At 39.7% G+C, this 24,503-nt stretch overlaps 1 protein-coding gene across 1 annotated transcript in view; it reads left to right on the top strand.

Annotated features, from left to right (window-relative positions):
* TRPM2 (transient receptor potential cation channel subfamily M member 2) overlaps positions 1-24,503 on the top strand; it is a 164,445-nt gene that overhangs the window by 42,961 nt on the left and 96,981 nt on the right. Inside the window, exons 12-16 of the mRNA XM_066577079.1 lie at positions 1,837-2,187; positions 2,787-2,924; positions 13,346-13,475; positions 16,367-16,512; positions 18,304-18,416. Coding sequence (XP_066433176.1) covers positions 1,837-2,187; positions 2,787-2,924; positions 13,346-13,475; positions 16,367-16,512; positions 18,304-18,416 — 878 coding nt within the window. The remainder of the gene's footprint in view (positions 1-1,836; positions 2,188-2,786; positions 2,925-13,345; positions 13,476-16,366; positions 16,513-18,303; positions 18,417-24,503) is intronic.

Here is a 24,503-nt window from a genome sequence, read left to right as displayed (position 1 = left end):
ATATACATAAAAAGAAAATGACTCAAAGCCGACGCCAACCAAAACCGTCGCTGTATGCGCCCTGTAATCCAAAACCATACATATTATATATCAAAACGTCTGAAAAAAATGAGAAACCCATTCCTGTAATTTATTTTAGCATACATTTACTAATTAAAAAAAAATTGGACACAGTAGTGACAAAAAAAAAGAAGTGCAACCAGTCCAGTGAGGATCCAATGACTGTGGCAGGGTGGTTTTCCAGATGAGTTGTTTTGTATATGGTATGTATATGTAAGGAAGATGTGGAACAAATTTTGGGTGCTGCCAGGCCAGTGACTGTACAACTTGTCTGGTTGACTAGTAAAAATGTGGAAAGAGAAAGTCCAAAAAGTGGCTGGTAGGATGGCACAACCCTTTTTAGAAAAATGTGCATGCACTCGAATATAAAGAAAGTGATTGTTTATTTGATAAAAACGGCCAAGAAACGCTTTGTGAGTGCATGCACATTTTTCTAAAAGGGTTGCGCCATCCTACCAGACACTTTTTCCACATAATTAAAGAAACACAACTATAGATATTAAAGAAATTCTTTTTTTTTAGTCTTTTTACCTTCAATAAAACTAAAAAACAAAAAAAAGTAAAAAAAGATACACAATAATAGCCTTATATGTCGCGAGAAAAATAAAACGCAGCAAAAATAATTTTGGTAGCTGATGGAAAAAAAATAGGGCAGTAAAACCACCACATGGGTAAAATTCCTAAAAAGTGTCTGGTCTTTTAGGTACAAAACAGCCTGGTCCTTAAGGGGTTAAAAGAGCGTGCTCAGAAGGGAGCAACTAAAAACAGATATAGACAGATGCTGAACAGAAGAAAGAGAGTTTTTTTAATATATATATATTTTTTTTAAGAATTGCTGACAGGGCTGGCCTTAGGCTGCACGGTGCCCTGTGAGAAACTGCCCTTTCGTGCCCCACGCCACTTTTCATTGGTTACATAGTGTTGGTACTAAGACCATTATTACCCCATACACTGACCATTTAGTGGTAGATACCATTTCACACTTGCATTCTCAAGACTGAAGTAATGATTATAGTACAGTTACCTCCAGTGATCCTAGGTGACATCTTCTCTGGAGTTGCTCAATTGTCCTTTTCTTCTCTGTCTGGCCCATTCCACCACCATGAAGATTTCTCCCAGTTGCAATTCGTTTCTGCAGAATTTGTGCACAAGTTGACTATCTGCTCTACATCATCAGTTCATTTTTCCCAGTTAAAGAAACTCTTCCTGTATAGTACCCAAAATGGTAGTAATTTCCCAAGTTGTTACAGATCTGGAGATACAAAACATGGCTCTTTTACTATTTTTTTAAACAAAAGAGGAAAAAGTGAACTACAGGGTTTTTTAGCCTTTTTTATTTTTTCACTCTATGTCTCTTATGTTTGCATGAAAAAAAATGCAGGTATGTCCTATCTTGGTGCGTATTATGCACAAAAATAGCCCATTTAAATCAATGGGTGTGTATAAATACACAGGAAATATGCACAAAATCAGTTTATTCGCTGTGTACTAACGCACAGAAATAATAGGATATTGTGTTTTTTTATGCATGGAAATACGCCGCATATTTAAACATAAACATGCAATTAATCAGCGTATTTCGGTCTGTGAATTCGCTGCGTATTCGTGGACCCAAATACGCATACGCCCATGTGAATAAGCCCTTAATGTATTCCATTCCATTAATTTAAATGGATTCATTAGTAGAGAAAGACAAAACGCAGATGTAAAAGAGCCCTCACTCATGTCAGATTGTTGGTGTAGTTACATAATTAATCTCCTTTCTGTATTTTACAGCCCTCAGAGCTTCATTCAGTCATGACGGCTGCATTGATTGACAATAAGCCTGCTTTCGTTAAGCTGTTTTTGGAGAACGGTGTCCGTCTAGAAGAATATGCTACGGAGGAAACCATCATTAATCTGTACAACAACACGGACCCAGCCTGTTTATTCCATAGTAAACTGGCAAAAGTCATTGAGGATGAAAGGTTTCGCTTTGAATTCCAAAAGTCATCAAAACTTCGTCTTCACCATGTGTCTCAGGTTGTGAGGGACCTCATGGGTGACTTCACAAAACACCTTTATCCAAAGCCCAAAAGTACAGACAGACCAAGACTGTCCATAGCTGTCCCTCACATCAAAATAAATGTAGGCTATTATTTTTGGTATTATTATTAGTGTTATTATTATTAGCATGTATGTCACGTCTCACCTGAAGTTGTCTATTGTGGTGTTTATCACTCAACACAGAGACGTAGCTAGGCTTTCTGTCACCCAGGACGAAGAATCAGTTTTCCCCCCAACATCAGTCTTCACTCCCACCTCCCAATTCTGCTCTGCAACAGATATAACAGCTGTAAATTCAATATTCCCAACCCCACTTCAAATAGCTGTGGCTTTATCTAAATAAGTGTTTTAGACATGCCAAGAATACTCGCTTTAAAATGATTCCAAAAACATGACAGTAGCACTGATAGAGCCAGATCTATAGCCGTTTGAATTAGAAGTTGAGTTTGTCCAAATGTTCTTTTCCTGCAGAATCAGCTCTTTTCCAGGCAAACCATAGCAGGGTTAAATTGCTAGGCTGGTGCCCCTTCCTCAGTCTCAACTGTACCTGGGGCACATGCCCCACCTGTCCCTACAGCTATGCCCCGTCCAACAAATCCCTGAAATTGCAATCTATTTTGTGATGCTACGAAATATTAATGTGCTTTAATGTGTTGTTCTTTTCTTATAAATGCTTGCAGGTGCAAAAAGTGACACTTCGTTCTTTTCACAAAAGATCTCAAATAAAGCCGTCCTGTACTATGGATCCAGTGCGGGATCTTCTCATATGGACCATTGTACAAAACCGAAAGGAACTTGCTGAAATCATATGGGTGCAGGTGAGAAAAGTCCTCACTGACAGACTCGACACTAATTCTCTAACTTCCCGATGTCATATAAACCTTGTATTGTACCTGACCATTCTTTAGGTCCTAAATAGGAAAAGTAAAGGGGTCACAACTTGATTATTCAATTCTAAGCGCAAACGTAAGTGACCCCCTATGTAATGTAATTAATACACATCTGCATCACACAACCATGAAATTTGCCACAACCATACTTTATGCCCTAAATAGGAAAACTAAAGGAGTCGCAACTTCAATATTCAATTCTAAGCATTAAAAACTTTGAGTTGTATACTGAGGGGAATCTACCTCACATCTCTGTGTATATACTGAGGAGAATCTAACTGATCTCTATGCGTATATACTGAGGAGAATCTACCTCACCTCTATGTGTATATACTGAGGAGAATCTACCTCATCTCTATGTGTATATACTGAGGAGAATCTACCTCATCTCTATGTGTATATACTGAGGAGAATCTACCTCCCCTCTAAGTGTATATACTGAGGGGACTCTACCTCACCTCTCTATGTATATACTGAGGAGAATCTAAGTGACCTCTGTGTGCATATACTGAGGAGAATCTACCTCACATCTATGTGTATATACTGAGAAGAATCTACCTCACCTCTCTATGTATATACTGAGGAGAATCTAACTGACGTCTGTGTGCATATACTGAGGAGAATCTACCTCACATCTATGTGTATATACTGAGGAGAATTTACCTCACCTCTATTTATATATACTTAAGGGACTCTACCTCACCTCTATGTGTATATACTGAGGGGAATCTACCTCGCCTCTCTGTGTATATACTGAGGAGAATCTACCTCCCCTCTAAGTGTATATATTGAGGGGACTCTACCTCACCTCTCTGTGTATATACTGAGGAGAATCTAACTGACCTCTGTGTGCATATACTGAGGAGAATCTACCTGATATCTATGTGTATATACTGAGGAGAATCTACCTCACCTCTATGTGTATATACTGAGGAGAATCTTCCTCACCTCTATGTGTATATACTGAGGAAAATCTTCCTCACCTCTATGTGTATATACTGAGAAGAATCTACCTCACCTCTCTGTGTATATACTGAGGAGAATCTGCCTCACATCTATGTGTATATACAAAGGAGAGTCTACCTCACCTCTATGTGTATATACTACGGAGAATCTACCTCACCTCTATGTGTATATACTTAAGGGACTCTACCTCACCTCTATGTGTATATACTGAGGAGAATCTTCCTCACCTCTCTGTGTATAAACTGAGGAGAATCTAACTGACTTCTGTGTGCATATACTGAGGAGAATCTACCTCATATCTATGTGTATATACTGAGGAGAATCTACCTCACCTCTATTTATATATACTTAAGGGACTCTACCTCACCTCTATGTGTATATACTGAGGAGAATCTACCTCACCTCTATGTGCATATACTGAGAACAATCTACCTCACCTCTATGTGTATATACTGAGGAGAATCTTCCTCACCTCTCTGTGTATATACTGAGGAGAATCTAACTGACTTCTGTGTGCATATACTGAGGAGAATCTACCTCATATCTATGTGTATATACTGAGGAGAATCTACCTCACCTCTATTTATATATACTTAAGGGACTCTACCTCACCTCTATGTGTATATACTGAGGAGAATCTACCTCACCTCTATGTGCATATACTGAAAACAATCTACCTCACCTCTATGTGTATATACTGAGGAGAATCTTCCTCACCTCTCTGTGTATATACTGAGGAGAATCTAACTGACGTCTGTGTGCATATACTGAGGAGAATCTACCTCATATCTATGTGTATATACTGAGGAGAATCTACCTCACCTCTATTTATATATACTTAAGGGACTCTACCTCACCTCTATGTGTATATACTGAGGAGAATCTACCTCACCTCTATGTGCATATACTGAGAACAATCTACCTCACCTCTATGTGTATATACTGAGGAGAATCTTCCTCACCTCTATGTGTATATACTGAGGAGAATCTAACTGACGTCTGTGTGCATATACTGAGGAGAATCTACCTCATATCTATGTGTATATACTGAGGAGAATCTACCTCACCTCTATTTATATATACTTAAGGGACTCTACCTCACCTCTATGTGTATATACTGAGGAGAATCTACCTCACCTCTATGTGCATATACTGAGAACAATCTACCTCACCTCTATGTGTATATACTGAGGAGAATCTTCCTCACCTCTATGTGTATATACTGAGGAAAATCTTCCTCACCTCTATGTGTATATACTGAGAAGAATCTACCTCACCTCTCTGTGTATATACTGAGGAGAATCTACCTCACATCTATGTGTATATACTAAGGAGAGTCTACCTCACCTCTATGTGTATATACTACGGAGAATCTACCTCACCTCTATGTGTATATACTTAAGGGACTCTACCTCACCTCTATGTGTATATACTGAGGAGAATCTTCCTCACCTCTCTGTGTATATACTGAGGAGAATCTAACTGACTTCTGTGTGCATATACTGAGGAGAATCTACCTCATATCTATGTGTATATACTGAGGAGAATCTACCTCACCTCTATTTATATATACTTAAGGGACTCTACCTCACCTCTATGTGTATATACTGAGGAGAATCTACCTCACCTCTATGTGCATATACTGAGAACAATCTACCTCACCTCTATGTGTATATACTGAGGAGAATCTTCCTCACCTCTCTGTGTATATACTGAGGAGAATCTAACTGACTTCTGTGTGCATATACTGAGGAGAATCTACCTCATATCTATGTGTATATACTGAGGAGAATCTACCTCACCTCTATTTATATATACTTAAGGGACTCTACCTCACCTCTATGTGTATATACTGAGGAGAATCTACCTCACCTCTATGTGCATATACTGAGAACAATCTACCTCACCTCTATGTGTATATACTGAGGAGAATCTTCCTCACCTCTCTGTGTATATACTGAGGAGAATCTAACTGACTTCTGTGTGCATATACTGAGGAGAATCTACCTCATATCTATGTGTATATACTGAGGAGAATCTACCTCACCTCTATTTATATATACTTAAGGGACTCTACCTCACCTCTATGTGTATATACTGAGGAGAATCTACCTCACCTCTATGTGCATATACTGAGAACAATCTACCTCACCTCTATGTGTATATACTGAGGAGAATCTAACTGACGTCTGTGTGCATATACTGAGGAGAATCTACCTCATATCTATGTGTATATACTGAGGAGAATCTACCTCACCTCTATTTATATATACTTAAGGGACTCTACCTCACCTCTATGTGTATATACTGAGGAGAATCTACCTCACCTCTATGTGCATATACTGAGAACAATCTACCTCACCTCTATGTGTATATACTGAGGAGAATCTTCCTCACCTCTATGTGTATATACTGAGGAAAATCTTCCTCACCTCTATGTGTATATACTGAGAAGAATCTACCTCACCTCTCTGTGTATATACTGAGGAGAATGTACCTCACATCTATGTGTATATACTAAGGAGAGTCTACCTCACCTCTCTGTGTATATACTACGGAGAATCTACCTCACCTCTATGTGTATATACTTAAGGGACTCTACCTCACCTCTATGTGTATATACTGAGGAGAATCTTCCTCACCTCTCTGTGTATATACTGAGGAGAATCTAACTGACTTCTGTGTGCATATACTGAGGAGAATCTACCTCATATCTATGTGTATATACTGAGGAGAATCTACCTCACCTCTATTTATATATACTTAAGGGACTCTACCTCACCTCTATGTGTATATACTGAGGAGAATCTACCTCACCTCTATGTGCATATACTGAGAACAATCTACCTCACCTCTATGTGTATATACTGAGGAGAATCTTCCTCACCTCTCTGTGTATATACTGAGGAGAATCTAACTGACTTCTGTGTGCATATACTGAGGAGAATCTACCTCATATCTATGTGTATATACTGAGGAGAATCTACCTCACCTCTATTTATATATACTTAAGGGACTCTACCTCACCTCTATGTGTATATACTGAGGAGAATCTACCTCACCTCTATGTGCATATACTGAGAACAATCTACCTCACCTCTATGTGTATATACTGAGGAGAATCTTCCTCACCTCTCTGTGTATATACTGAGGAGAATCTAACTGACTTCTGTGTGCATATACTGAGGAGAATCTACCTCATATCTATGTGTATATACTGAGGAGAATCTACCTCACCTCTATTTATATATACTTAAGGGACTCTACCTCACCTCTATGTGTATATACTGAGGAGAATCTACCTCACCTCTATGTGCATATACTGAGAACAATCTACCTCACCTCTATGTGTATATACTGAGGAGAATCTTCCTCACCTCTCTGTGTATATACTGAGGAGAATCTAACTGACGTCTGTGTGCATATACTGAGGAGAATCTACCTCATATCTATGTGTATATACTGAGGAGAATCTACCTCACCTCTATTTATATATACTTAAGGGACTCTACCTCACCTCTATGTGTATATACTGAGGAGAATCTACCTCACCTCTATGTGCATATACTGAGAACAATCTACCTCACCTCTATGTGTATATACTGAGGAGAATCTTCCTCACCTCTATGTGTATATACTGAGGAGAATCTAACTGACGTCTGTGTGCATATACTGAGGAGAATCTACCTCATATCTATGTGTATATACTGAGGAGAATCTACCTCACCTCTATTTATATATACTTAAGGGACTCTACCTCACCTCTATGTGTATATACTGAGGAGAATCTACCTCACCTCTATGTGCATATACTGAGAACAATCTACCTCACCTCTATGTGTATATACTGAGGAGAATCTTCCTCACCTCTATGTGTATATACTGAGGAAAATCTTCCTCACCTCTATGTGTATATACTGAGAAGAATCTACCTCACCTCTCTGTGTATATACTGAGGAGAATCTACCTCACATCTATGTGTATTTACTAAGGAGAGTCTACCTCACCTCTATGTGTATATACTACGGAGAATCTACCTCACCTCTATGTGTATATACTTAAGGGACTCTACCTCACCTCTATGTGTATATACTGAGGAGAATCTTCCTCACCTCTCTGTGTATATACTGAGGAGAATCTAACTGACTTCTGTGTGCATATACTGAGGAGAATCTACCTCATATCTATGTGTATATACTGAGGAGAATCTACCTCACCTCTATTTATATATACTTAAGGGACTCTACCTCACCTCTATGTGTATATACTGAGGAGAATCTACCTCACCTCTATGTGCATATACTGAGAACAATCTACCTCACCTCTATGTGTATATACTGAGGAGAATCTTCCTCACCTCTCTGTGTATATACTGAGGAGAATCTAACTGACTTCTGTGTGCATATACTGAGGAGAATCTACCTCATATCTATGTGTATATACTGAGGAGAATCTACCTCACCTCTATTTATATATACTTAAGGGACTCTACCTCACCTCTATGTGTATATACTGAGGAGAATCTACCTCACCTCTATGTGCATATACTGAGAACAATCTACCTCACCTCTATGTGTATATACTGAGGAGAATCTTCCTCACCTCTCTGTGTATATACTGAGGAGAATCTAACTGACGTCTGTGTGCATATACTGAGGAGAATCTACCTCATATCTATGTGTATATACTGAGGAGAATCTACCTCACCTCTATTTATATATACTTAAGGGACTCTACCTCACCTCTATGTGTATATACTGAGGAGAATCTACCTCACCTCTATGTGCATATACTGAGAACAATCTACCTCACCTCTATGTGTATATACTGAGGAGAATCTTCCTCACCTCTATGTGTATATACTGAGGAGAATCTAACTGACCTCTGTGTGCATATACTGAGGAGAATCTACCTCATATCTATGTGTATATACTGAGGAGAATCTACCTCACCTCTATTTATATATACTTAAGGGACTCTACCTCACCTCTATGTGTATATACTGAGGAGAATCTACCTCACCTCTATGTGCATATACTGAGAACAATCTACCTCACCTCTATGTGTATATACTGAGGAGAATCTTCCTCACCTCTATGTGTATATACTGAGGAGAATCTACCTCACCTCTATGTGTATATACTGAGGAGAATCTTCCTCACCTCTATGTGTATATACTGAGAAGAATCTACCTCACCTCTCTGTGTATATACTGAGGAGAATCTACCTCACATCTATGTGTATATACTAAGGAGAGTCTACCTCACCTCTATGTGTATATACTACGGAGAATCTACCTCACCTCTATGTGTATATACTTAAGGGACTCTACCTCACCTCTATGTGTATATACTGAGGAGAATCTTCCTCACCTCTCTGTGTATATACTGAGGAGAATCTAACTGACTTCTGTGTGCATATACTGAGGAGAATCTACCTCATATCTATGTGTATATACTGAGGAGAATCTACCTCACCTCTATTTATATATACTTAAGGGACTCTACCTCACCTCTATGTGTATATACTGAGGAGAATCTACCTCACCTCTATGTGCATATACTGAGAACAATCTACCTCACCTCTATGTGTATATACTGAGGAGAATCTTCCTCACCTCTCTGTGTATATACTGAGGAGAATCTAACTGACTTCTGTGTGCATATACTGAGGAGAATCTACCTCATATCTATGTGTATATACTGAGGAGAATCTACCTCACCTCTATTTATATATACTTAAGGGACTCTACCTCACCTCTATGTGTATATACTGAGGAGAATCTACCTCACCTCTATGTGCATATACTGAGAACAATCTACCTCACCTCTATGTGTATATACTGAGGAGAATCTTCCTCACCTCTCTGTGTATATACTGAGGAGAATCTAACTGACGTCTGTGTGCATATACTGAGGAGAATCTACCTCATATCTATGTGTATATACTGAGGAGAATCTACCTCACCTCTATTTATATATACTTAAGGGACTCTACCTCACCTCTATGTGTATATACTGAGGAGAATCTACCTCACCTCTATGTGCATATACTGAGAACAATCTACCTCACCTCTATGTGTATATACTGAGGAGAATCTTCCTCACCTCTATGTGTATATACTGAGGAGAATCTAACTGACGTCTGTGTGCATATACTGAGGAGAATCTACCTCATATCTATGTGTATATACTGAGGAGAATCTACCTCACCTCTATTTATATATACTTAAGGGACTCTACCTCACCTCTATGTGTATATACTGAGGAGAATCTACCTCACCTCTATGTGCATATACTGAGAACAATCTACCTCACCTCTATGTGTATATACTGAGGAGAATCTTCCTCACCTCTATGTGTATATACTGAGGAGAATCTTCCTCACCTCTATGTGTATATACTGAGGAAAATCTTCCTCACCTCTATGTGCATATACTCAGAACAATCTACCTCACCTCTATGTGTATATACTGAGGAGAATCTTCCTTACCTCTATGTGGATATACTGAGAACAATCTACCTCACCTCTATGTGTATATACTGAGGAGAATCTACCTCACCTCTATGTCTATACTGAGGAGAATCTACCTACTCTCTGTGTGTATATACTGAGGAGAATCTACCTCACCTCTATGTGTATATACTGAGAAGAATCTACCTCACCTCTCTGTGTATACACTGAGGAGAATCTACCTCACATCTATGTGTATATACTAAGGAGAATCTACCTCACCTCTATGTGTATATACTAAGGAGAATCTACCTCACCTCTATGTGTATATACTTAAGGGACTCTACCTCAACTCTATGTGTATATACTGAGGAGAATCTTCCTCACCTCTCTGTGTATATACTGAGGAGAATCTAACTGACTTCTGTGTGCATATACTGAGGAGAATCTACCTCACCTCTATGTATATATACTGAGGAGAATCTACCTCAACTCTATGTATATACTGAGGAGAATCTAACTGACTTCTGTGTGCATATACTGAGGAGAATCTACCTCATATCTATGTGTATATACTGAGGAGAATCTACCTCACCTCTATTTATATATACTTAAGGGACTCTACCTCACCTCTATGTGTATATACTGAGGAGAATCTACCTCACCTCTATGAGCATATACTGAGAACAATCTACCTCACCTCTATGTGTATATACTGAGGAGAATCTTCCTCACCTCTATGTGCATATACTGAGAACAATCTACCTCACCTCTATGTGTATATACTGAATAGAATCTACCTCACCTCTATGTGTATATACTGAGGAGAATCTACCTCACCTCTATGTGTATATACTGAGGAGAATCTACCTCACCAATATGTGTATATACTGAGGAGAGTCTTCCTCACCTCTATGTGTATATACTGAAGAGAATCTACTTCACCTCTATGTGTATATACTGAGGAGAATCTACCTCACCTCTATGTGTATATACTGAGGAGAATCTACCTTACCTCTATGTGTATATACTTAAGGGACTCTACCTCACCTCTATGTGTATATACTGAGGAGAATCTACCTGACCTCGATGTGTATATACTGAGGAGAATTTTCCTCACCTCTATCTGTATATACTGAGGAGAATCTTCCTCACCTCTATGTGCATATATTGAGAACAATCTACCTCACCTCTATGTGTATATACTAAGGAGAATCTACCTCACCTCTATGTCTATACTGAGGAGAAACTACCTACTCTCTGTGTGTATATACTGAGGAGAATCTACCACACCTCTATGTGTATATACTGAGGAGAATCTACCTCACCTCTATGTGTGTATATACTGAGGAGAATCTACCTCACCTCTATGTGTGTATATACTGAGGAGAATCTACCTCACCTCTATGTGTGTATATACTGAGGAAAATCTACCTCACCTCTATGTGTATATACTGAGGAGAATCTACCTCAACTCTATGTGCATATACTGAAAGGCTGTAAAGTACATAAGGAAACTGCCATGAACTGCAAGGATGGAGCATGCCTTTAAGACAAAGAAGGGGCTGCAACCTCCAGTCTGGTGGTAAATTTAAATAAAAAGGGGCCTTACATTTAAGGGTAAAAAGTGATTAGAGTGGGGGGCGTGGCACACTCTGCAGAGGGACATCAGTACATGCAGTCTGAGGAGAATCTAACACTCCTCTATGTGTATACATATTTATTCCTCGGTTCCTCTGAAGTAACCACCACTTCATTAAATTTTTCTGAGCAAACAACAGGTAAACACCTGTAACAAATTAACTCGGGTGAAGCCGGGTATATCAGCTACTGTTGGGAGGGCACTGTCATTATTCATTATATATTCATTTAGTAAACTACCATCCATATGTATAATAACTGTGTAATAGGAGCCTCCAGTTAGCAGCAGTAATGTGATAGGAGGTTCTGTTTTCCCCTCTAAAGAGCTTGTGTGGTACAGTCCATGTAATATCATCACACAGGGATTTTGTTGATTGAGAAACTGACTTCTTGAGAGTACATAAAGCCAAGTAGATCTCAAAATGATATCACATGACTGCCTGAGGAGAAGGACTCCAGGAGTTTCAGATAGAAAGGCACAACTAACCAAGGTAATACTAGTTGACAAATATATACTGGGGGATAGCTATATAATGAAGGGAAAAAATCACTTAAAATATTTAATACATTGAAATGACATACTCAAGATATCAAACTGCTAAGCATGAAACATAGCCCAAGTGTGCCTAAAAATGGTGCAAATGTTTGATAAATGAGATAAACAGAGAAGAGGTGCAAATCATGGTCAAAAACAACATATAGGTCAAAGATACATTTTCTTCTTCTGTATGGATGTTTCATAGTGATGTAAATGGCTATTACAATCCGCAAGATTTATGGCATATCTATGGTATACAGGCTCACATGGAGGGAATAGGGGTCATGACACACCAAATTACTTTCACCACAAAAGTGAATAGAGTTGTGGATACACCTAGGGGCGTGAGTATAAGGGAGGCAGGGGATGTGGTTGCACCCAGGCCCAGGACCCTTAGAGGACCCATAAGGCTTTTTTTCTGCATATAGGGAGGCCGGAACTATGAATAAAGCATTATAGTTGGGGGCCCTCTTACAGATTTTGCATTAGGGCCCAGAAGCTTCAAGTTACGTCTCTGGGTATGTGTATAGATGGAGGGAGGGGGGAGCTGAACTTTTGCACCCAGGCCCCTGAACCTTTAGTTATGCCCATGGATACATCATAAATGTTGAAGATGAGAATATCCCTTCACTGAAGTGTAAAAAAGAAGTGTATTCCATAAATGTATTCCATTTTGTCAGTAACTTTCATTTTAAGTAATTTTTGTAAATTTTGAATACTTCCACCTTTTATGTCTTTGTGTTATTCCTAGTGTCAGGACTGTATCGCGGCGGCTTTAGCTTGCAGTAAGATTCTAAAAGAGCTTTCTAAAGAGGAAGGAGATACGGACACTTCTGAAGATATGATGACTTTGGCGGAAGAGTATGAGCAGAAGGCCATCGGTACATCCGCTCTAGCAAAGCTTTTTAGATTTCTTTTATTTCATAGTTAGATAATTGGAGCTTCTTGCAATGTAAAGGAGTTCTGCACTGATATATTTAAAGGCCGCCTTCACACGGGCCGGGAATGGTGTGTAAATTGTGCTGTGATCATAGTACAAGCCATTTCACTTGGGGTGGAAATTTTTCCGCAATAAATTTGTAGCATTTTTGAATAATGCTGCATTTCTCTTTATGCTGTGGAATTTAACCATTTAACTACAAGGGTTATATTTCACAACAATTTAAAATGTAGCCAAATCTGCACCACCTATTCACACAAACAAATTTGTGCTGTGTATTACATGTGCAAAATTTGTGTGTAATACGTAGTGAATAGAAGCCATGCGTTTCAATGGGTTTGGTCACATGAGCGTATTTTGCAAAAAAATAAATAAATACGCAGCATGTTCTTTTTTCATGTGTATGGCGCACGGAAATGGCACATATTAAACTCATTAAACCTAATTGCCCCTGAAGTCATTGGGAGCGTGCTTGCCTGTCTTTTTTTTGTGCGCAAATATACAAAGCATGCGCTAGCAAAAAATACAGTAACAAAACAATGCAAATCCTATCGTGCAAATGTGCGAAAATACATTTCCACCCATGTGAAGCTGGCCTTGGGTGAGGGTTTGGTCACTGCAAAATATCTGTAGGCCGCCTTCACACAGGCAGTAAATGCTGCAGAATATCCGCTAGGGGAATCGCTGTGAAGATTCTGCGTGTTTCCTGTACTTTGCAAGTGAATGAAATTTTACAACTGAGGTTTTGTTAATCTCGCTGACGCACCACAGATTTTTTTCTGCTGCAGAAAAGCATGAAATTTGAAAAATGCTGCAGTTTTGAAATCTTTTTATCTTGCGGAAACTGCGCGTATTTGCTGCATGTTCTGCCCCACATAAACCGAAGCTACATAACATTCCATTCTAGGTGTTTTAGTGGTTACAGCACCATCTAGCTGTGTTGCAAATGTATTACAACTTGTTTTTCTACCTTAAAGACTGATGTATTATGGGTAGTTTGCAAGGCATTGTGGGAAGAAGGAACTCCCAGTCAGAGATAGACAGAGTTCAGACTTGCCTTTGCTCCCTCCTCTTCAAACTCCACCATCTTTGTAAAAGCATATCTGGTAAGAAAACTATCTTTGTTTCAGAGACAGAATGTTATGCAGAGCTGTTCAGTAGCCAGTTGTATTGTTACTCAGGGAGTTATAACTGTTTAGTTAGCCATGCAGCACTATTTGTAGCAGCCATTTTGCCATGTACCTCCATGTTAATGTTATGTAATGTTTCTTATGCATCATACTTATGTAAATTATCTGTATTCTTATAGTTTTACCAATCAATCAATCCACGCATTATCACAAGCCCAATCGCATTGAATGCACGCTTGTATGCTACGATCTGTTAGCCAATAAACCTGTCAGATTAGGAAGAACAGTTTGTTTATTTGGAAGACAGAAATGGTTAAACTGAATGTCGGACTGCACACTGTGTGAACGTGTAGGAAGACAGAACACGGCAGATTTTCTCCATAGACATTAAGGCCTCCTTTACACGGGCTACAATGCTACAGATCACATGTATGAGAAGCCCATGCTTTCCTATGGGTTCCTTCACACATGCGATGTTTTGTAGCATGCTACAAAACGACACAAAAAATTCACGGGTCCAGTGATATGCCCGCAACTCACAAGGTTTCGTAGCCCATGTTTCCCTATGGAGCCTTCCTCTCTGTTGCATCGCACAAAAACGCGGTTTTCGTGCAATGTGATGCATCTTTGACAATAGTGCTTAGATTATAGCTTTGACGGTAGCATTTGCTAACTGCAGGGAAAAAAAATACACATACATCACCTTAGATGTGCTGTCAGCCCGGCCGCATCTTCTCCCCTGGTCCCGTCAGTAATCTTCTCTTCTGGCCAGGGATTCAAAAATCCTATCAATCGTATCAATAGGTGCAATTTATTATTTTTTTTTTTACGCTAAGATTTCCCTCCGAAAAAAGATAGTCCATGGGGATTCCCTTCATTCCCGCAGGGATTCCCCTCATTCCCTCTGGTGGCCGAGGGATTTTGGGGCTCCGGCATCAGTGCTCTGCAAGATGCCACAGCCAACTGGGTAAAATCATGAAAGTAAGCCACAACTTGATCGCAGCTGTTCTTCGTTCATGTGATTTAACGCTCTTATAGCCATGATTTTTTTAGTGCTGAAATTATGTTCATTTGAAAGAGGCCTAATTACCCCCATCTGCGAAAACGCAACTGAAACTCTGCAGCAGATTTTCTGTAGCTACAACCTACTTTATGTAGGTAGTCTTAGGGGCCTTTCACACTGGACCAAATAGGCTTCACAATCCCATGGCAAATTCCGCACCAAAGTCCACAGGCTACCTGCAGATTGTAACGCAGAATTGAAAATAACTTAAAGCCTGCCTGCAATTCCGCATTAAAATCTGTGGAGTTCCAAGGCTGCGGATTAGCCTGCATCCTGCATCATGGAGGGTCCATCATAGACAAGGGGGAGTTCCTTCCAGTATCCCACCCTTCCTTATGTCTCTTCGGTTTATTGGTGTAGTCCCAGACAACGCCTTGTCTTAGTAAATCACTGTGGACTTTGCATGGTTTGAGGACTAATTCCAGGTCTTCTGATAAAACAGAGTGCGGACACATATATTACATTGTTTTTTAGAGAACAGACCACTGTGATCCAACTTTCTAAAATAGGCCAATGAAAATCGATATCCAGCATGTCCAAAGTACAAGTTCCATAGATGGTGGCTCCTCTTTTGTAGGTAATTTTGTTTAAATGAGAAATTAAAAATTCCTAATTAATGGTATTTTCTTGTACACTCAGGTGTCTTTTCTGAGAGCTACAGGAAAGATGAAGAGCGAGCTCTGAAGCTTCTCATACGAGTGTCGGAGGCCTGGGGACAAACCACCTGTCTGCAATTAGCTCTTGAAGCTAAAGATATGAAATTCGTATCTCAAGGAGGCGTCCAGGTTTGTTTTCACGGACAACAGTTTAAAGTATCAGCAGACTACAGTACTAAGCTCTCATTCACTGAAGGTTGTGGGTTCAATCCCTGCTTGGGTCTGGTAGCTGACTCAAGATTGACTCAGCATTCTGTCCTTCCGAGGTCAGTGAAATGAGCACCCATGCTGGGTGATGGGTAATAAACAAAAATTACCTGAAAGCACTGCAGAATAAGTTGGCGCTATACAAATAACAAGTTCCTAAAATGTTTGCAGCTAATAAAATATGTTCAGTTTTATTGTAGGGGATATTCACATTTAACAACAATTTGGTTGCAGAGATTTCTGAGAACCCCTCCCCCCCCCCCCCCCCCTATTTATCTGAATGGTTCTTGCATAACTCCATGGTGGTGATGCAGAAATAACTCCATGCAGAAATGGTTTTCTTCAGCAACATTTTTATTTCCCAAAAACTGATATTCTAAATTCATATCTACTTTCCACGTTTTAGCCTGATGTGGTGCGGTTTGTTATCCTGGGTCTGCAGTACATTCACTCATCATCACCATAGTATCTACAACATACGTCATGCCTCACATCATCATCTACATCTACACAACCAGAGTGGAAGGATAATGGTTTCACAAAGGGGCAAATTCTTGATTCCAAACTTAAGTCCAGTGAAACCGCAATACGTCCTCAAATATGCTGTATATACATTGCAGTCGCCCTTCTGGGATCGGCTTTCTACTAGCTATAGTATATCTTTGCTTTTATGACCCACATTATAAGAAAAACTGCAGCTTCACTTTATAATACCTACAAATTATTAGAATATTATATTTTATATAACTATTTATAGCGCCATCAAGTTACATTGCACATCATTTAAATGTGAAAGTGATTAGTGCATAGTAACTAAATGTGCAAAGGCTGCTATGGAGGGAGCTGCTGCCGGAGCCAAACATGATTTCAGTCTACAAGCTCAGGAGTGTCCATGGGACATGACAACAGTCAAAGTGGAAAGCACTTGATATGAACGTCACTCAGCAACACTTGACTCTTCCTAGCTGCGCGGTTGGCTGAAGCACAGCAGCGCCGCTAGGCTTAACATAGGAACTTTGACCTCACCTGACAGGTTACTCCATGTATCAAACTCAAATTCTATGATTTTACGGCAGTAGTGAGGATGTTACAAATCAATTGACACCAAAATCGCCCACCAAAGGTCACACAAAGGGGTCAAAGTGTGGTGCAAGAAAAAGCCTGTAGGACCTTTTAGATTAGATGGGTAATACGTTTCAGCCCCAGAACAGGGCTTTCTTCGGAAAGAAAATTAAAGTTAAAATGTAATATCTATAAGTCTAAGGCTGCCTTCATATCTGTGCTGGAACCTTCTTTTTGAGGTTTTTTGCAGATTTGACACAAAGTACCGGAAGAAATAGTGCTGCATGCAGTAGTGATCAATGGCATCAGAGCTTGTGGGAAAGTAGTAAAGGGCTAAATCCATGCTCGAGTCTACGTCAGAAATACATGGCTTAACTATGGATTTCTGCCACGGTTTAAGCTGCAGAATCCTCACGGAAAATCCATGTTGGACTCTGCTGTGTGAACAACCCTTAAAAACATTTACTAAAAGGTGCTATTGGGTAGCTGATGTCATACACATTTATAGGCGGACATTCTCCAGTCCCAGCTTACTACTCACCAGCGCAGCTTCTCTATCAGACCGCGTTCTCCCATTATATCCAACAGTTTGTAGACATTTCATCAGTTGTCGTTCTGTTATTTCTGTATGTTTTGAATACTTTCTTCTAGGCTTTTCTTACAAGAGTTTGGTTCGGAGAGTTGAGTGTCGACAATGATCTATGGAGGGTGATAGTTTGTATGATTTTCTTCCCTCTTCTTTATACACGTTTATTAACATTCAGGTGAGTCCCGTACTGTAATAATATTATATAGAATTTTGCTACTTTTAGAGAAATCCTACGTGGTATTCTAGGTTGCAGCCATGGTCATGTGCCAGGTTCTGGGAGGTGTCAGACAGACAGCGCCCCCTCTCTACTCTCCTTTGCTGCTAGTTGTGATTCACAAATCTTTCTTCATACATGATAACTACTCAACAATATATTTGTATATGCAGTCATGTGAAAAAATTGGGTCATGTTATCTCTTAAAGGGATTTTCTGGGCAAAACTATTGATGACCTATCTTCCGGATAGCAGGATTACGATGATTAGAGTGATACCACACTTATATAGTTTTTTATGTTTTACTACAATTGGACAACTAAAACACTTAAAACAAACTTTTTTGTGTTGCTATAACTTTATGGTTTAACTTTCCAGCTGTGTGAGGTCTTCCCTTCCCCATAAACTTTTTTCACATAAATATACTCCGTGAATCAGTACTTAATAATAAGGAGATTTTTTTATCTCAGGAAAGATGAGCAAGTGGTTCAGATTCAAGTTCTGAAGAAAGAAAATACGGAATCATTTTTTGTGGATTCGGCACCTGCTGAAGCCGTGAAACATAGAACAACATCAGGGTAAATGTCTCCATAACAATCCCTATTAGGACTTGCTTTGGTGTCAATCAGAGATGCAAAATATAATGAATTATTAAATTATACAGGGTGCAGTGAAAAAGCCGAATCCAGCGCTATATCTGACTACTGATGGCCTAGAGTGAAATAACAAAAGTGTACTTGATTAGGAAGTTTCTGCATACATAAAACTGAGCAAGGGATCGGTCCTGTAAACAGGCAGTTGGTCACTTATGAACCGGTGCCTTTTTACTATGAATAGAGGCGGGTGTGCCTGAACGCCCTCCGGCCCGCTCCCCCTCCAATCACTAGCGATGATTGCTCCTGTGTAAAAACACAAGAATAGGTATTGATGGGACAACCTAACTGGGCATCTGTGCCCGACAAATCATCCTATGAAAAATGGCCTTTAGTCATGATGTCATTAAGTGATGCCCTACACCCACATAAACCTCACCAGTAGGCGGCAGCTGAGAAGATACATATAAGCAATGGAGCAGATACAGACATGTGCTATCAAATTGAGGTCTCCTTCACACAAATGTGGGTTTTGCGCGCATGATATACTGTACAAATCTGCCGTAGGCTCCCATGTTGCTGCTCTCACATATTATTCAAAATAAAGATCACAGCATGTTCTCACCTGGCGCATATTACCAGCACATACACGGTAGGAGAGTGCATGGGGATTGGCAGCGCACAGTAAGTGTGCAATGTCATTGTATACTTGCTGCGTGCCACACAACTTTCATGCGGGCGGTACCCATTGAATTACACTCAGATGAAGCTATCTTTAAACATATAATATCAATATAAAGACTCTAAAACTACACTGCTGTCATAAATAAAAAGATGGTAAGTAAAATAATCACATAATTAGAAAGAATGAGCGTTTATTGAAAACCCACTTGACTAAGGCCGGCTGCACACGAGCATAATTTGTTGGTGCCACTCACATGTGGCAGTAGCGTGGCACTCAACAGGTTCTTATTGCATACCTGCTGCATGCCACCCAGAGGCGTAACTTGAAGCTCCTGGGCCCCAATGCAAAACCTGTAACAGGGCCCCTAACTATAATACTTTACTCATAGTACTGGGCTCCCTATATGGAGAAGAGAGGCTTTATGGACCATCTAAGGCTCCTGGGTCCAGGTGCAACCGCATCCTCTGCATTCCCTGTAGTTACGCCAGTGATGCCGCCGATTGCCATAAACTATCTTGGCATGTATGTGCATGTAATACAGACTAAGATAGAAAATGCTGCAAACCTTATGTATGCGTATTTCATGCAATATACATGATGCGCAGCATGGGAGCCTAACCCTAACACGCAAAACCCACGCATGGATAACGCTGTACCAACACAGTCGCGTGGAAGGGCTCAAAGCCATACAAATTACGTCTACTATATGATTACAATATTTAATTATAATAAATAATCAAATAGGCATACAAAGTGAACTGTAATTAAGCAAATAGCAGCAGGCGGTGCAGAATTTATGGCAGATGTGTGCAACGTTTGTTTGAAATGGGCCGAGAGCTGTGTGACACAGTGGACACTGGACTATCAATGCCTGTCCCCTGACCTCCTATGTGACGCAATTGCAGAGCAAAATCCATACAATTGTGATGGGTAAAGAAAAATGCAAGATTGAGGATTCAGATGGTACTAAGAAAGTAGTAGAGGTGCCGCCTACCAGATGATGCACCACCTGAGTGGGCATGAGTGAACAGGAAGATAAGACTAGAAGAACTAGTGGTAATGGCACAACACTCCAAATGTGAAAGAAATATTGACGATAATGCAGTGTGAAACCTCTTCTTTATTAAATGTTGTGCATGGCCAGCATAGGAAAACGCGTTTCAAGGCAAAACCCCTTCATCAGTTCAGCTGGTTAAAATATACATACAAAGCGATTCATAGTAAAAGGTAAGATATAATAATAATAATAATAATCTTTATTTGTATAGCGCCAACTTATTCCGCAGCGCTTAAGATTCAAAGAGAAGAATAAAAGTTTGATAAAATATTAGAAAAAAGAGGGAAATAGAGTTTAAGTATAATTGTAAATATAAAACACATTATTATGCTATTAAACCCCGGTGAATAAAAGTTATACACATTAAAGTGTATGGTATATAAAATACACTACCATTCAAAAGTTTGGGGTCACCCAAACAATTTTGTGTTTTCCATGAAAAGTCACACTTATTCACCACCATGCGTTGTGAAATGAATAGAAAATAGAGTCAAGACATTGACAAGGTTAGAAATAATGATTTGTATTTGAAATAACATTGTTTTTACATCAAACTTTGCTTTCGTCAAAGAATCCTCCTTTTGCAGCAATTACAGCATTGCACACCTTTGACATTCTAGCTGTTAATTTGTTGAGGTAAGCTTGTGAAATTGCACCCCACGCTTCTAGAAGCATCTCCCACAAGTTGGATTGGTTGGATGGGCACTTCTGGCGTACCATACGGTCAAGCTGCTCCCACAACAGCTCAATGGGGTTCAGATCTGGTGACTGCGCTGGCCACTCCATTACCGATAGAATACCAGCTGCCTGCTTCTGCTGTAAATAGTTCTTGCACAATTTGGAGGTGTGTTTAGGGTCATTGTCCTGTTGTAGGATGAAATTGGTTCCAATCAAGCGCTGTCCACTGGGTATGGCATGGCGTTGCAAAATGGAGCGATAGCCTTCCTTCTTCAGAATCCCTTTTACCCTGTACAAATCTCCCACCTTACCAGTACCAAAGCAACCCCAGACCATCACATTACCTCCACCATGCTTAACAGATGGCGTCAGGCATTCTTCCAGCATCTTTTCATTTGTTCTGCGTCTCACAAACGTTCTTCTTTGTGATCCAAACACCTCAAACTTGGATTCATCCGTCCATAACACTTTTTTCCAGTCTTCCTCTGTCCAATGTCTGTGTTCTTTTGCCCATCTTAATCTTTTTCTTTTATTGGCCAGTCTCAGATATGGCTTTTTCTTTGCCACTCTGCCCTGAAGCCCAAACTCCCGCAGCCGCCTCTTCACTGTAGATGTTGACACTGGTGTTTTGCGGGTACTATTTAATGAAGATGCCAGTTGGGTACCTGTGAGGCGTCTGTTTCTCAAACTAGAGACTCTAATGTGCTTATCTTCTTGCTTAGTTGTGCAACGCGGCCTCCCACTTCTTTTTCTACTCTGGTTAGAGCCTGTTTGTGCTGTCCTCTGAAGGGAGTAGTACACACCGTTGTAGGAAATCTTCAATTTCTTAGCAATTTCTCGCATGGAATAGCCTTCATTTCTAAGAACAAGAATAGACGGTCGAGTTTCAGATGAAAGTTCTCTTTTTCTGGCCATTTTGAGCGTTTAATTGACCCCACAAATGTGATGCTCCAGAAACTCAATCTGCTCACAGGAAGGTCAGTTTTGTAGCTTCTGTAACGAGCTAGACTGTTTTCAGATGTGTGAACATGATTGCACAAGGGTTTTCTAATCATCAATTAGCCTTCTGAGCCAATGAGCAAACACATTGTACCATTAGAACACTGGAGTGATAGTTGCTGGAAATGGGCCTCTATACACCTTTGTAGATATTGCACAAAAAACCAGACATTTCCAGCTAGAATAGTCATTTACCACATTAGCAATGTATAGAGTGCATTTGTTTAAAGTTAGGACTAGTTTAAAGTTATCTTCATTGAAAAGTACAGTGCTTTTCCTTCAAAAATAAGGACATTTCAATGTGACCCCAAACTTTTGAACGGTAGTGTAAATACTACTACTACTACAATTATTTTGTAATACCTGTTCCATAAAAATTGAATGTTCCAAAAAAACACAAAATTTATGGAGACTAATGATAATAGTAAAAACTACTAAAAAAATAGAGAAAATGTGTGTAATAGAGACTTGTATCCAATAATAATAAATATAAAAATAAGATAAAAATAGAGACATGTATCTAGATCAATGTAAAAATAAGCATAAAGTGATACATAATAAGCTTTAAAAAAATGTGCATCGCTCAGTACATTGGACAACACACGGATGGGATGTCCAAGTCATGTCCAATGTGAATTACATCCAAGAACCTTGGGTGCAAATTTTTAATCGCCCATGTGCATGTACCTGTACCTGTAATTCTATAAACACCCCTCCCCCCAAAACAGAAAATGCCACAGTTGAAGGTTCAAACGGGTTAAAAAGGGTGGACAGCTACAGTAAATACAACAATATTTTTCCATAGAAAGTGTTTTTATTTTGCAAAGGTGTTCAACAAAACACACACACAGGGTGTCACCACAACTGTCATAACCCATATCATGAAGTTACCATTTTTATTATATTCTATGGACATTGTAAAAACACTCCAAAAACACCCCTTCAATACATAAAGATATAATGATATACTGTATATATTCCACGATGGTTCTATTAAAAATATGACCAATCCCCCTAAAAAAATCAAGTCTGCATAAGGCAACATAAAAATACAATAGAGCATGACACAATTCCTATCAGCAAGTTGGAGCGAAGCTGCAAAAGTTCATGCCTTTCAATGGCCATGTATTGTAAATCAAATCTGCCTGTGTAAGCCCAGCCTAAGATCAGTGAGAGTATGGAACTTTCTGCCTGAGGGCGTGGTGATGGCGAATTCGATAAAAGAGTTTGAGAGGGGTCTGGATGCCTTTCTTACAATATTGCTGTCACGGTCAGGGTCCGGGCTGAGGGCAATCCCTAGACCTACCCGCAACCCCTTTCCCTACCTACTTGCCCCCCTGGTTTATAGTCGCCAATAAGTTCAGAAGGGTCTGTGATCCAGGGATTTTTCTAATTGCCAGATTGGAGTCAGGAAGGAATTTTTTTCCTTAAGTGAGAAAAACAGGTTTATACCTCATTGGCTTTTTTTGCCTTCTTCTGGATCAACATCGGGGGGGGGGGGGGTAATAAGCTGTACTACATGGACATATGTATTTTTTCAGCCTTTCATATTGGTATGTCTTCCGAATGTCCAAACTCAGGAATTCAGACAGCATAGACAGAACTCAAGTGGAATTCTAGAACACAGGAACACTGAGAAACAGACTTCGCACTTGCCAAAGGGCAAACTCAGACAGAACACGCAAATTGCAAAACTAACTTGACAGACAGACTTCAATACTTGGCACCAGGCAAACTCAGGAGAACTGAAGGACTGAGAGACGGACTAAAAACTCGTGGACCGACATAAATCAAAAACTACCAAACACACAAAACACTCACCTATAGCTATAGAAAGTATGAGGTATTCATTCATATTTTGGCCAAGATACTTAAGACTGCGAGCACACTTCACGGATCCTTGTTCTCTCATGGGTCCCTACACTGATGAGACAACTAACCTCAGGAAACCCTGCCTGCATGCGAGGTGATCGTCCTGACAGGGACGACCCTGCACTGGAACCTATGGACCTACCTACATCCTAGATGATAAAGAA

This window comes from Eleutherodactylus coqui, chromosome 8, assembly GCF_035609145.1.
Source record: "Eleutherodactylus coqui strain aEleCoq1 chromosome 8, aEleCoq1.hap1, whole genome shotgun sequence".
In the NCBI taxonomy this organism is placed as follows: domain Eukaryota; kingdom Metazoa; phylum Chordata; class Amphibia; order Anura; family Eleutherodactylidae; genus Eleutherodactylus; species Eleutherodactylus coqui.
The sequence above is the reverse complement of the archived record's forward strand: the minus strand, read 5'-3'. Positions and strand labels throughout refer to the sequence as shown.